Source organism: Coenobita brevimanus, chromosome 61 (genome assembly GCF_032717465.1).
Source record: "Coenobita brevimanus isolate Jiangsu-jjx chromosome 61, ASM3271746v2, whole genome shotgun sequence".
NCBI classification, from domain to species: domain Eukaryota; kingdom Metazoa; phylum Arthropoda; class Malacostraca; order Decapoda; family Coenobitidae; genus Coenobita; species Coenobita brevimanus.
In genome coordinates, this window is record NC_137014.1 from 35,392,978 (window position 1) to 35,408,166 (window position 15,189).

The 15,189-nt window shown below is 41.3% G+C and overlaps 1 protein-coding gene across 1 annotated transcript in view; it reads left to right on the plus strand.

The window, feature by feature from the left end:
* Nucleotides 1–15,189, plus strand: part of LOC145403746 (gem-associated protein 5-like) — a 410,271-nt gene that overhangs the window by 205,951 nt on the left and 189,131 nt on the right. The window contains exons 10-11 of the mRNA XM_080275424.1: nucleotides 2,761–2,926; nucleotides 12,095–12,172. Of these exons, the coding sequence (XP_080131550.1) occupies nucleotides 2,761–2,926; nucleotides 12,095–12,172 (244 nt within the window). The remainder of the gene's footprint in view (nucleotides 1–2,760; nucleotides 2,927–12,094; nucleotides 12,173–15,189) is intronic.

Genomic DNA, 15,189 nt, shown 5'->3' on the forward strand with positions numbered 1-15,189 from the left:
AAATTTGAAAGTGTTCTTCCTGCCGCGTACTGCATGGCGGACATAAAGGGTACCGTGATCGAACCCGTGTCGCATACTGTAAAGTATGCTTGGAACCAGTCAGCTTGCTTGGGCCATTTACACTTGGTTCACAGACTACACACACATCCAAAGCCACTCCAGCACTACAATCACACTTACAAGCACTTCTCACCCTACATATCGTACAATCTATGCCAGACTATCCTAGCCACTTGGTAGAGCTACATAGGCTGTATCATCCCCACTTTGGTCGGGATAGGCCAGTCCTGCAGTGGACAATCAAATGGCTAATGATGATGATGATGACAGAGAGGGAGAGAATCTATCTATCTATCTATTGCCAGATGCCATAATCCCATACTGGGTGGCCATTTGACTCTGAGTTATTTGTTTTACAGGGAGGGGCACTAACCCTCCACCAACCCACTTGACACGTAGGGAGCACGTATGGTTTGGTTATATGGTTACCACCCAGCGTTGTAAATGGTTTCTTGGCTTACAGGAAACCACTTGGCTCGACACTCAATGTAAAGCCACCTGTAACGGAAAGAAAAGCATTAAGTAGTGACAGGAAAGATGGGAGAAATAGGAAGAGAGGAGGGCAGGCACAGAAAAAGAATGATAAAGGCTAAGGAAGAAGTTGGCAGCACTACATCAAGTGAGTGGATGATGGTCACCACCACCTACCACTACATAAAAGAGAGAGAATATAATTTTTTTTCTTAGAACAGTCGGTTAAAATTAGCAGACAGATCTAAGTAATTTAGCATATTTTAAAGGCTTATCCTTTTAGTTTAACCAAGTAGGTAGAATTCCAATGCATGGTGTATTTAAAATTATAGTAGATGCATGGACTGTGGAAGTGTTTCTTAAAATGATATATGATACTTGAGTCTTGAGGTACCAAAAGAATTTTGAAATATTTAAAAATATATTGCTTTCCTTTAGAACACACTAATATGTTTTTGTTACCACCTTTTGTCAGATATTTTGACTTTTCCAAGTTCCAACTAACTTAACTAAGATTATTATGCTCTCAAAAGCGGGGAAAATTCACATGAGACTCCTAGATGCATTGTTGTTTTATTCCATAAGGATCATTAAAAAACTTTTCTCAGTCAAAATTATTTCTCAGGTCTATTTTTTGCCATTTTCACTATTATGAGTTATCATCTAAGTACACTCAAACCTCGATTTAAGGGACTAAATGGGGAATCAGCTTGTCCCTTACTTGAAAATGTCCCGTACTTGAAAATGTCCATCATTTTACCACATATAAAGACAGTCCTATTATGAAATGGAATGATTGTTTCACTTATCATACTTATTTATATGATTATGAGTATTATTTTATGGGTACTGTATAAAGAAACACATTTATGTATATAACCTAGACATTACATATCAGTTTTGAATGGTCCTGTCCGTTTGTCAGGTAGAATATGGAGTCCCTTAAATCCGAAATCCCTTAAATCGAGGTTTGAGTGTATTCCAATACTGTACATACCTTCATAGGTCTCAGAAAGCCCCTAAAGGTACTTAATTTTCAAAAATTATCCTGGGGGGGCTCACAGCACCCCCCCAGACCCCCCAGCTGCAGAGGCTTGCATTTCAAGAATCTATAGACATCTTTTCCTGCTCCCCCCACCCCCCCTTTGTGAGTTTTATGGGGACACCCCTGTATACAGATATTGGTATAAGCTAGCATCTTTACATGGTTGTTGGATATTTCTTCAACACAAATATGATACAGCCAGTTAATCATTCATGACTGTAAGTTGCACATCCATATTCGCATTTTTTTTTTCCTGGTTCTGTAAACTGAAAACATTTACATTTTTTAATATCAAGTCTTCCTTCTTTCCTTCCTTCCTCATGTCTTTCTTTCCTTCCTTCATATCAAGTCTTCCCTCTTTCCTTCCTTCCTCTTCCGTCTTTCTTTCCGTCATTTTTTCCTTTTCCTTCTGTCCGTGGGTGACTCAGCACAGAGTGACAAGCCAAATGGTTTCCTGTACACCAGGAAACCATTTACTACGCTGGATGGTAACCATATAACAAAGCTATGGCGCCTGGTGGTTTAGTGGGTAATTAAGGCGCTCCAGCCAGATTGAGCCTGTGTAAGTTTATATCCAAGGGGAGGTTGGGGTTTATTGCGCTTGTAATGCCAGGGATGAGTGAGGCAGGTCACTCTCTTAAATGTCAGGACCAACTTGTCTAGGCCTGGGCTCCTACACTCCTCCTGTGGCTACACTGGATTGTATGATGATGATGATGATGATGATGATGAAGTGTTACTTCATCAACTGAGAGACTGTCTATCTATCTATAGTATCTATATAACTAGGCTGCTTCCCCCAAAGAAAGGGAGGTACCCGAGACAGGACAACGCACTCCCAATTTACTCAACCACAACAACACATTCATTCGCATCTTATCCCCAAGGGGAGAAGGGGCAGATCTTCACCGCACCACACTGCACAAGGGTCAATTGCCAAGTCCTTATTACCAAAGAAACTGATATGGGCAGCACCATAAAAGTATTCCTGGATTTGCCCATGCCTTCCCTTTTTTCTGAGTCAAATTTAAATAAAGATATATTCTAGAACAAATATAATGAAATAATTTTAAATCCAAATACTGTATGTCTTTAATATCCCTCTCCTGCCCTTCTAGAACAATAATAATGAAAGCACTTTAAAGTCAAGTACTGTATGTCTTTTATTCTCATCTCCCCTACAGCTAATGTGGCACCCAGAGCACGAAACCCGGTTGCTCTTTGGAACTGTGTCTGGCCAGGTTGGGTGGACAGATGCAGCAAACAGTCGAACCACTACTTTCGCCTATTATCACCAGAGGGCTGTGTACAAGGTGGAGTGGGGTCCTCCTGTGTGCCCAGAGAAGACAGGTTAGACAGACCAGGCACAGTTTACCTTCATTAAACCCCTTGATTCCTAATCAGTTTTATTCAGTTTATGAAAGGCTTCTGATATTGAAGGGGTTTATGAAAAGATATCTCTAACTCTTGGAAGTTGAAAATTCAATTCCAGACTAGATACAATCATCAAGAGATGACACAAATATACATGTAATGAAGAAGCTACCTGGGCTTCTGAGTTAAAGGTGTTTCACTTTTGTTTGTTTCATTATTATATTGCTGCGTGTGCTCACCATCTACCCACTTGATGTAGTGCTGCTCTCAGGTGACTGCCCTTTCCTCTCTTCCATTTTTCCTTCCTTTCTCTTCTGTCTTTCTTTTCATTCTTTCCTCTTCCTTCTGTCTTTGGGTGACTATGCTAAGTGACGAGCCAAATGAATCCCTGTACACCAGGAACCATTTACTGTGCTGGGTGGTAACCATATAACCAAATTATGGTGCCTGGTGGTTTAATGGGTAAATAAGGTACTCTGATCGGATTGAGCCTGTGCAGGTTTATATCCAAGGGGTGGTTGAGGTCTGTTTCTCATGTAATGTCATTCAGGAATGAGTGAGGCTGGTCACTGTCAATTAAATGTCAGGACCAACTTGCCTAGCCCCGGGCTCCAACACTCCTTGTGGGGCAACACAGGATTAGATGATGATGATGAATTAACACCTCTTCATTTTTACATTTCTTGTTTATAAGAGCTCCATCATGCTTTCATGTGTCAGCCTTGGTCATCTAATGGCAGCTCTCCATGTTGCTTGATCTCTGGCATCCTCTCTGTTCAGTCTCTTATCTCTGAGGTCACACTCCATGACTTCATCCCAGGTCTTCTTTGGTCTGCCCCTCACAACCCTAACCCTGATGTTCATACCTCACCTTCTGTACCCAATTGTTATCCTCCATCCTATCAATATGCCCAGACAGTCTCAGTCTACCTGTCCCCATCACAGCATCAATACACTCCAATCCCTTCCTTCCTTCCTCTCAACTCTTCAATCATAATCCTAGCCCCCTCAGGCCTTGCACTCAAGGACACACTGCATATGCATCTAATTATTGTCATTTCTGTACGTCTGAGCCTCTGAATATCCTCTTCCTTTGCTGCCCAGGCCTAACTACTATACAGCATTACACTCAGAACCCATGCCGCATACAAGGATTCCATAGCATGATAGGAGAGCCCTCTCAATGTTAGGAGAAGCAGCAGCTCCTTGAACTTCCATCAACCACTTCATACCCTAGTCAGAGAGGTCCAGCCTCACCTCCAGCACATAGCATGTTTGTTTCATTTTTTTTTCGTTTTTGAAGGCTCTGACATGCTTGCATTCGTTAGCCTTGGTCACATAATGGCGGCTGTCCATTTTGCGTGATCTTTGGCAGTTTCCCTATTTAGTCCCTTAACCATGAGGTCATGCTCAATGACCTCATCCCAGCTTTTTTTCGGTCTGCCTTTCACTACCCTGCCCCTAACATTAACACTTCTCACATTCTGCACCCAGTTATTATCCCCCATCCTCTCCACATGCATATACTGTCTCAGTCTACATCTCATCACAACACCAATACACTCCAGTCCCATCCTACCTCTCAACTCTTCCATTGTAAACCTAGCCACCCCAGGCCTTGCACTTAAGGACACATTGCACATCCACCTGATCATTGCCATTTCTGTACGTTTGAGCCTGCGAATATCCTCTTCCTTTACTGCCTGTGTCTCACTACCGTACAGCATTACACTCTTAACACATGCCGCATACAATGATCCCTTAGCATGGAGGGAGAGCCCTCAATGTCAGGAGAGGCAACAGCTCCCTGAACTTCTTACAACCACTCCTCACTCTAGCCAGAAAGCTAGCTCCAGCCCCACCTTCAGCACATAAGATGTCTTCCAAATAGCAAAACTCTTCCACACACTCAAGAGACTCACCAGCAACTTCAGTCTTTTCACGCCTGACGCATTCTAAATGCTCTCCCTGACTTATGCATGCACAAAATCAGCAGTATCATGCATTCTTCCTCTAATACCACTGCATCTCTTATGCACCCACGTATCGCAAAAAAATACACAAAATGGAGTTAATTCTGACACCCTTATGGCAAACCACACATGACTGCACTCCTTGTGCTTTGACTGTACTGACATCAGCCCTAGACACAGTAATGTCACATCTGCTTTATTTGCGTCTACTCTCAAACCTGTGTGCCCCATTCTGTCACTCGATTTCCTAAATCTTTCCTCCACCTCCTTTTATTCTCTGCAGTCAACACCAAGTCATCAGCATACATCATTTCCTATGAGAGTCCATTTCTGAAGTCATGTGAGAGAGCTTCAAGAACCATAACAAACAATAAGGGGTTCAAGACTGACTCCCTGATGCACACCAACATTCATGGAAAACATCCCTTAAATCTCCATTCACTCTCACCTGGGTGCGAGCACCCACATGCATAGCCATAACCACTCAAACCAGACACTCTTTAATCCCAAGCTTTCTCATTGTCCACTTCAACGCCTCTGTAGGGACTCTGTCAAAGGCCTTCTTAACCCGCCCCGTGCCAACAACGTACATGTACATCGACCCCTATATGTGCGGACAGTGCCATTGACATACATGTACATCGGCAATTTGATACATTTTCCAAAATTCGAAAATTCAAATTAGGCACCAAAAAATCGACTGAGATATTCCCGCACCTCTCTAGGCCTCTTTAAGCCTTCATATATCATGTATATACCCAACAAGAGTGTTTTTGGCTCGAATAGCATAGTTACTGATGAAAAAGACAAAGATCTCCTACCTCAACTTAATGGGTGTCTGAGGCGGCTGATAAAGTCTATGGGCGTTACTCCGAAGTTTTCTGCCGCCTGGTCAGGGAGAGTCAACCTCAAAATTGACCTAAATGGCATCTGCGAGTACTTTTATGATTCTCCATATTTTCCAATCATTTCTAACCTGTCTAGAAAAAAAAAAAAAAAAAAGTCAAAAATTGGCCGGCACCATGGCTCCATGAGGGTCCAAAGTCTGCTGGCACTCAGCAGGTTAAAATCAACAGAGACAAAGTACAGCTCCCTTTTCTTTCCTATATAATTTTGCTGAAGATGTTGGACAGTGTACAGTATATGGCATCACTGGTCCCTTTGCCTGTTATAAACCATGACTGCATCTCATCAATATTCATTCTTTCCCTAATCAGACATATCCCTCTCTCTTATTCATTTTTGAGCCACATCCAGTGGTCATAGAAGCAATGCTGTATGGTAGTGGGACCTGGGCAGTAATGGAAGAGGATATTGGTAGGGTCAGGCCTGCAAAAAGGACAATAATTATATGACTGTGTAGTGCGTCCTTGATTTTGAGGCGTGGTGGGCTAGAATTACAATTGAAGAGTTGATAGGAAGGATGGGAGTGGAGTGTATTGGTGTTATGATGAGGAGGGGTAGATTGAGATGGTTTGGGCATGTTAAGAGGATGGAGGATGACAGTTGGGTGGGGAAGGTGCAGGGCCGGATGGCCTAGGGCCTCGCGAATTTTTGGACCCCTCTCATATGGGGTAATACCCCAGGGGTTTTGCAATTTTAATATAATGGACATATGATATATGCCTAATGAAGTATCATTTCTACTCATGATACCACCTTAAATTGTAAGCTGTTTATAGAAACATTGTCATTTCCAAACGAAAATAAAAACAGTAAACGTAAAGAATATTGCAGCACAAGGTTTAAAATTCCCGCTCGTTGACATCTGCGGCCTTCTGCAGTGCCTCCTGCGATTATATTTAAAACTAAGCATGTTTTCAAAACACGGCTGACACATGATGCTTTGACTCCACTCGGCTTTCATGAATCATGATCCTCCCTTTGCCTCTAGGTTTCAGACTGATTAGGTGTGTATAATGTATACCATTATATCTGTAACTTATGTACTGTACCGTACTGTTTATACTGATTATAGCGCGGGATCATTGATATACTGTAACTGCAAAATAACCACAGCCTAGGATCCTAAGCCAAATCCATTAAGTAGCCTACTGGTAGCGAAATCTTTTTCACATGCTCCCTCACTGAATTGTGCTTTACTGACACTTTTCTACAAATGACTCATACAAAATGTATTGCCAGAGCATTGCTGTGGCCTATGGAAACTGCTTGGGAGGTCTTTGATTGGAGGGGGCTGGGGGGGCCTGGTTTATGCAAGTTTATGGGATTGTTGGCTTATTTTTTTCCCATATAGTAAGTCTATATTAATATATCAAGAATAACCATGTTATCATCGCATTTCCATCTTGTTTTGCCTGAACTCGAGTGGATTTTTATTCTATTGCAGATATCTGAGTTATGGCTTCTCGTGAACATGATATTGGACAGACATATGCGAGTGGGTCACAGAAACGAAAAAAGAAAATACAGGAAGAAGAACCGAAAAAGAAAGGTTCAGCCAGTTGCGGAAAGATTACTGATATGTTTGTGAAACCTACAGCAGTTTCTACTGGTGCCCTCGCAACTGAACTGGACAGCTCAGAAGTGGAAGATACACGTACACCTCCTTCTGTGCCAGCATCTGCTTCCTCACTGTCTGCTTCAAATGTGACAGACATTTCACCCACAGACTGTCTTAAGTGCCCCTCACTCTTGGCCAAAGAAAATATCGCACTCTCTTTGTCAGTTATTCATCGCAGAAAACCTCAGCCAGACACTCGACATCGACTTCAAAAAGTCGGTAAAGATTTATGATGGTAGAATTCATTATTTGAATTCGTCTATGTTTTTCACGAAACTTGCAAATTCTGAAACTGTGAAACGAACGTGGACGGTACACTCTGAAACCTCGGGAAAAGTGTACTGTCGCCATGCAATCTGTTTCCGACAAAGAAAGTGCATTCGGATTCAATGACTGGAAAAATATTCAGTGAATCGGGGAACGTGAAAATAGCACTACTCGTAGGAACTGTGTTATTTCCAGTACAGTATATCTCTTGCACAAACGAAAGGTCGCATGGACACACATTTGGAAATTCAAATTGAAAAAGAGCACGTTTATTGGAGAAATGTTCTTGGAAGTGTTGTTGCAGTTGTGAAATTCTTAGCTCAACGAGGACTTGCTTTTCATTAGGAAAATGAGGTTTTTGGATCTAACAACAGTGGAAACTTTCTGGGGTTCATTGAATTGTTGGCACAATATGATCCATTCATTGCAGATCATGTGTCATGTTTTGGGAGTGCCAGAAGAGGCAATGTTACTTTCATGTCATCCACAATCTGTAATGAATTTATTGAGTTGATGACAAAAAAAGTTCTCTCTAACATCATCTCCAATGTGAAAACCTCTAAGTACTTTGAAATTAGTGTGGATTCAGCCCCAGATATATCACATGTGGATCAACTGACATTCATTGTTCGCTTTGTGGTTATTTTTAATGCATCTAAGACTCAGGTCTTACACCTATCAACCCATCAAAATCTTCCAAAGGTATAACCACTAATGTTTAATAATATTCAGCTTAATCCTACATCATCCTTGAACATGCTTGGGGTTTCATTTACTCGGAACTTATCTTGGAAAGATCATATTACATCTCTTGTAAAATCTGCTTCCAAGAGATTGGGTGTGCTAAGCCGACTCCATTCTTTCTTTACCCCTGCACAATTGTTGACTCTATACAGGGGTTTTATCCGCCCCTGTGTGGAGTACAACTCTCATGTGTGGGGAGGCTCCCCACATACAGCTCTTCTCAATAGGGTGGAGTCAGAGGCTTTTCGTCTCATTAACTCTCCTCCTCTTACTGACTCCCTTCAACCTCTGTCTCTTCGCCGCACTGTTGCATCTTTTATCCCTTTTCTGTCGCTACTTTAATGGTCACTGCTCCTCTGAACTGTCTGCATGCATTCCTCCACCCCTATGACGGGCGCATAGCACCCGTCTAGCAGCAAACTCTCATCCCTTTTCTGTCCATCTCTCTAATGCAAGAGTTAACCGTTACTCCCAGTCTTTCATTTATGCAACAGGTCAACTCTGGAACTGTCTCCCTCTGTCTGTATTTCCTGCTGCCGGTGATCTCCAGTCTGTCAAACGCAGTGTGTCCAGGCATCTCTAAATGAATGGATCTTGAATTTGGCTCTCTTGTATTTTGTTTTTCTCTTGGAGGGAGCTCTTATTGCGGGCTCATGGCCTTTGGTGCCTTCTTCCTCGCATTTAAAAAAAAAAAAAAAAAAAACGTAGAACGATTCCTAAAATTCTTTCCTATTTCGGGTCATGATGACGAGACAGTGATGAAGGTGGTCCTTGATACTCTGCATGAACATGATCTCTCTGTTATGAATTGCCGCAGCCAAAGCTATGAAAGTGCAAGCAACATGTCCGGTAAATATCAAGGACTTCAAGCCCAAATCAAACAGACCCACTGGCTGAATATGTTCCTTGCTCAGCACATTCTTTGATTCTCGTTGGATCAAGTGCTGCTGAGTTTTGTGCCTGTGCAGTCTCATTCTGTGGATTTGTACAAACACTCTTCATCTTTTTCTCTGCTTCTCCTCATCGCTGGAGCATTCTGAAATCAACAATTCATGGAGATGTCATCAAGTCATTATCAATCACAAGGTGGTCAGCATGAACTGATGCAACACATGCTTTGAAAGAGAACTTTGTTGAAGTACGTACTGCTTTGATTCACTTGGCAGAGGATGAAGACCAGACAACAAATACTGGAAGTGAGGCATCAAGTTTGGTGTAAAAAAAAATGGAATATTTTGAAACAGTCTTTCACTGCGTACTTTGTGAGTGTATACTGGAACGGTTCAGTGCCATGAGCAAGAGTCTCCAGAAAACCGAGATTGAAATAGTGACCTGTGTCTCTCTCTATGAGAGCTTATTGGGATTTGTAAGTTCAGTGTGCAGCGATCAAGCCTTTGACAACTTTGAAGAGAAGGCTAAACTACTTGTAGAGGACTGCAGTTACCGGGCTGAACATCAGCAGTCAGGGAAGAGGAAACTAAGACAGAAGTTGAAGACATACATACTTCTTCAGATTAGATTCACTGACAACAGAATTAAAAGGAAAGAAATCAACTGCAAACTCCAAGATAAGATTGGATTTCTGTTTAATATCACTACTTTGTCAGATTCTGACCTGAGGGAAGTTGCTTCAAATTTGCAGGAACATTTCTTGGCAGACGTGGAGCACACATTTGTAGAAGAGATGGTTCAATTCTCTAGATATATGAAGCAAGTTCCACCTGAAAACTGTTCACCCCTAGCTGCTCTGAGGCATATCCGAAATGCTGGAATTAACACTTCTAGCTGCTAACACTGAAGGAAAACGATCTTTTTCTGTGTTAAAAAGAATGAAGAACCAGCTTTGATCAACATTATGGCAAGATAAATTGTGTAACCTCTCTTTGTTGACCATTGAATCAGGTTTGACAAAAGAGGTCCCTTAAATCGAGGTTTGTATGTATATACATATATATAAAAGACGGTGTTTGTGAGAACTGGCTGAGTGCCACCGGGACCAAAATCCAGTTTTTTGCATAGCGTGCGTTCTCGAACACTTCTCTACCTTACTCAGGCAGTTAGCCGGTTCTGGAGGAGACCGATAAAGGGTGAAAACGGGCTCAGATTACAAGTAATTATTGTCCATTCGTCACCTCCACGCATCCAGTGATTGTAGCCACTTAAGAAGCATGCCTTCAAGCACTCTCAAAAATGCAAGAAAGATTGTATTAGATCTCAGTTACTGTGAGGGGTACCTCCTGATGCCAGACTCTGACAGTGATTTAGAAAGTGGTTTCAAAGTCAGGCTCATGCCTGGGAGACCAGCATGCCAGTGGAAGCTCTTCAACTTCAGCATTGTCAAGTTCATCCCAAGTATCCTTGCCGATTACTTCTGACAGATGAGAAGGTGCGTGACCTCGTTGCCTTAACATCCCTCATACCAGCAGCCAAGGCAAAAGTCTTCCAGAATATTGCTGATTACCACCAGGATCCTGCCATTCTTACTGCAGATGTTGGTGGTGAAGAAGATGGTGATGACTTGGATTATGTCACAGATTATGAGTGATTAGTGCTGTGCTGTCATGAAGATAGTATGAAAAGATGAAAAGTTTTTGTTCACAGTGTTTGTTGTGTTGTGTCTGTTATTGTGTTTTGTGTACAGTGGAGGATGCATTCCATCTCTCACCTAGAGCTGAAATATGTAAATTAATTTAACAACAGAAGACATAAAATTCCACTGTTGATGCTTATAACAAGCACAGTGAGTGTCTAACGGATTTATTTCCTCTAACATTACTGTGCTTATGTGTTCAAATAGTAACTAGTTCAGGCATTCATTTGTTAAACTTAGGGTGCTGTGCAAACCAGTACAGAGCAAGCCCCAAGTACAAAGGGATTAGTTTTTTCCATTATAAAACCTCATTGTGTCACTCCTCCTCACTTCCTATTTCTCCCATCTTTCATGTCACTTTATTACTCTTTTTTTCCTTTTCAGGTAGCTTTACACTGAGTGACAAGCCAGTTGGTTTTCTGAAAGCCAGGAAACCATTTACAATGCTGAGTGGTAACCCTGTAACCAGCCCTTACTTGTTAACAAGTGGGTTGGCAGAGGATTATTGCCCCTCCCTGTAAAACAACTAACTCAAAGTTGAACGGCCACTCCTTATGGGATTAGGCTTCTGGCCATTTAGATAGATATATAGAGACATTGGCAGACCACAGATTTACTCATCTCCATTTTTATCCTATGTTTTTTCTTCGACTTTTCTACTTTCCTAATCCCTTTCCTACTCCTGTCTGTCCCTCTCTCTAACCCATTTTTTAATCACATCTGAAGGTTATAAAAGAAAACAATAAAAGAAAACTCATTGAATGAGAAAGTCCACAAGATATTTGCATATCTCATCATCTCATCACTTTACCTTGATAATGTTTACATAAGGCCCACACAGGCAATTTTATCCTCTGTGAGGTTGCCAGAAGGGATACATTCTCTCTCTCTCTCTCTCTCTCTCTCTCTCTCTCTCTCTCTCTTTCTTTCTTTCTCTTTCTTTCTCAGCCCCTTACCTCAAGCCCTCTGTTATTCTGTCCATGCCTATGTGTTTTTCTGATACTTGCCATAACAGTATATTTATTTTGTATTATGTTGTGTTTCAGGAATAAAGGATGCATGGTGTGTGTACTCCTATGGTGACAAGGAACTGGTGGTCAGGAGTCCTAGTGATCCCATGGCTGGTAGGTAGTTATTCTGTACGGGAATTCATCATCATCATCATCATAACTGTGGTAGGATAAGTTGTCCACAATCCACTAACTTGATGCAGAACTATCTTCAGTTAACTCTACACTTAGTGACAAGCCTGATGTCTTCTTATAGCCCAGGAAACCATTTTTTAAAACTGTATGGTAACCATATAACAAAATGAACACATGTTGTGGGTCATAAGTGTTTACATCCAAGGGTTGGGTAGGATTTATTGGCATCACAATGACACTCAGGTAAGAGCAACTGGTTACTCACCTTAAGTGTCTCAACTAAGTAGATTAACTCTAGGCCTTAATGCTCCTTATGGGGCAAGAAAGTATTTAATGACAGATAGCATTTTTTACCTTCATAGTCACTGTAATTTAATTGTGAAGTTGTTTCTATGAGCGAAAATAAAAGTATAACTGGATGATACACACAAACGAGGTTCAATATTATCCCTCTGCATATTCAGGAGGTAAATACTGGTTTGCAGAATCCTGAAAATATACTGTACATTGCTTTTTATTTTAATGAGATTGAGGTCCTATTTCCATATGATGTTCAAACAAAAAAGTGGTGTGTCCTTAAAGGAAAAAAAAATGTGCTTATTTACCTAGGATTTTGAGGGCTTGAATGGTGAGTCAGTGGGTGTCTGGCCCATTTGACTAGGCATACTGTTAACACTTCTTCCTACCTTATATTTTCTCCTTCCTTAACTTCTGAACTCCTCCTCATCCCATTTTTCGGTATGAAAAAGAGATCAGGATCAGGATGATGATGATGTCACTATTTCATCTTTGTAGTTGCTGTATATAAGGACGATTATTGTAGTTGTCTCATTATATTTCTGTATATTCTGTATGCTAAAGAACAGTATAAATCCTCTGTAGCTGGGAAACTTAGAGAAAGATGAATATTATGTGGTAATCGTAAAACATTACATCAGAGAATTAAATGTTCAAACAAGTGAAAAAAACAGAAAGGAAATATAATGATACAGGCTGAACATTGTTTAAGAAATAAGATACCGTAAGATGGGGTAACTGGACACTTAGCAGGGGGAACCGGGCACCCACGTAAGTTATTTGCAAACTTTCCTATATAAAATTTATAAATCTTTAATTTTTAAACTTTTCTGGAGCTAATTGTATAGGTAAGTCCCCCAGCAATAACATACCTCAAAATCTGCTGTTAGAAATGGGAAAAAGTAGTCCACTGATCCTTGCATGTATAAGAGTGACATTTTCGAGAATTCACAGAAGCCCCAACACTGGAAATGCAAAGGGTGTTACCTAAGTTAGAAGTTAGCTAGATCACTCTACTGATGCTCATTTATTGGACATTATCAAAGGTCGGATGGGAACTATTAACATGTTTCTACAGTTAAGCATTACCTGGTAATGACGAGGGTAATTCAATTGCGGTAACTGGGCACTTTGGGGAGTGCAACCGGTCACATTAACTAATGATCATTATTTAGTTTCTAAATGTCTCAAAGACTCCTCGTCACCTATTTCTATATTGCTAAGTTTCAGGGATGCACCAGTCTCTGAATCTTTTAGCTCGTTTGCCAACAGAACCACAATGAGGATGCAGAAATACAAAATCCTGAGTAGCAGGAGTACATCTGTTTTTCTTGCATAAGTTTATGTTATATATTATGTTTACCTGCCTAAGTTTATGTTATTTAGTATTAGTCAACAGTACAGTAATGAGCACCTTCATGCAATAATAAAAAGGTCTGGGTGCCCGGTTGCCCCATTGCTTGGGGTAAACGAGCACCCACCTTATTTTATTTCTAAGCAAGTTGTTTTTGTATCCTTAAGTATGTGTCTGGTTCCAAAGGGTAGCCCTAAATGAGTTATTTAAACACATTTTTCATTTTTTCCAAAGTCCTCCACATCTGTATAATATTGACCAAAAAGAGGTAAAAATGGTGCCCAGTTATCCCATCTTACGGTAGATATAAGTAGTCTTATGAGTTCTGGTCCTTGAATTACACTGAATGTGTAAACTGTCAAAACTGATTGGCAAATTAACCATCTCATAATGGGGACCCTTCTGACACCAGAGGGTGGTTGGTGGAGGTGTCCATCATTCACTCACTTGCTGTAGTGCTTCCTACTTCTTCCTTCACTTTTATAATTCTATTTCTTTTTCTGGCCTCCTCTCTTCTTACTTCTTCCTTTCCCTCGTGTCCATCCATCCGTCCATCATCCAATCCTGTGTTACCCCATGAGGAGCATAGGAGCTCATGGCTAGGCAAGTTGGTCCTGACATTTAAGATGAGAGTGACCACCATCACTCATCCCTGAGTGACATTACATGAGCAATAATAACCCCAGCCTCCCCTTGGATATAAACCTGCACCGGCTTAATCCGATTGGAGGGCCGTAATTACCCACTAAACCACCAAGCACCAAAGTTTGGTTATATGGTTACCACCCAGCATAGTACAGTAAGTGGTTTCCTGGTGTACAGGAAACCATTTTGCTTGTCACTCAGTTTAGAATCACCCACAGGTAGAAGGAAGAGGAAAGACTTAAGGAAAGAAAGACAGAAGAGGGAGTGTAAAGTCACCCGTAGGCAGAAGGACAAGGAAAGAATGAAGCAAAGAAAGACAGAAGAGGATGGAAGGAAAGAAGGATGGAGGAAAGGGCAGACGCCCGAGAGCAGCACTACATCGAATGAGTGGATGGTGAACCCCCTACCTGCCACAATCACTTGTTACTACTTTTCTTCAGGTGGCTCTTATAACCAGGATAACATTTACAGTGCTGGGTGGTAACTATAAAACCAAATAACAGGTGATGTGGAGCCAATTATGGATCCTTTGTTAACTGAGTGGAGAGATGCAAAGACATCCAACCAGAACCAAAACCTCCACACTTTTTCCTACACCTCGTTGTTGTGAGGCACCGCCAGCTTCAAAAGATCATTGGCTCACTGCACAGGTCAGTCCTGCTGTGACTGTTGCATACCTCTGGTTGATGGGTCTGCTCAG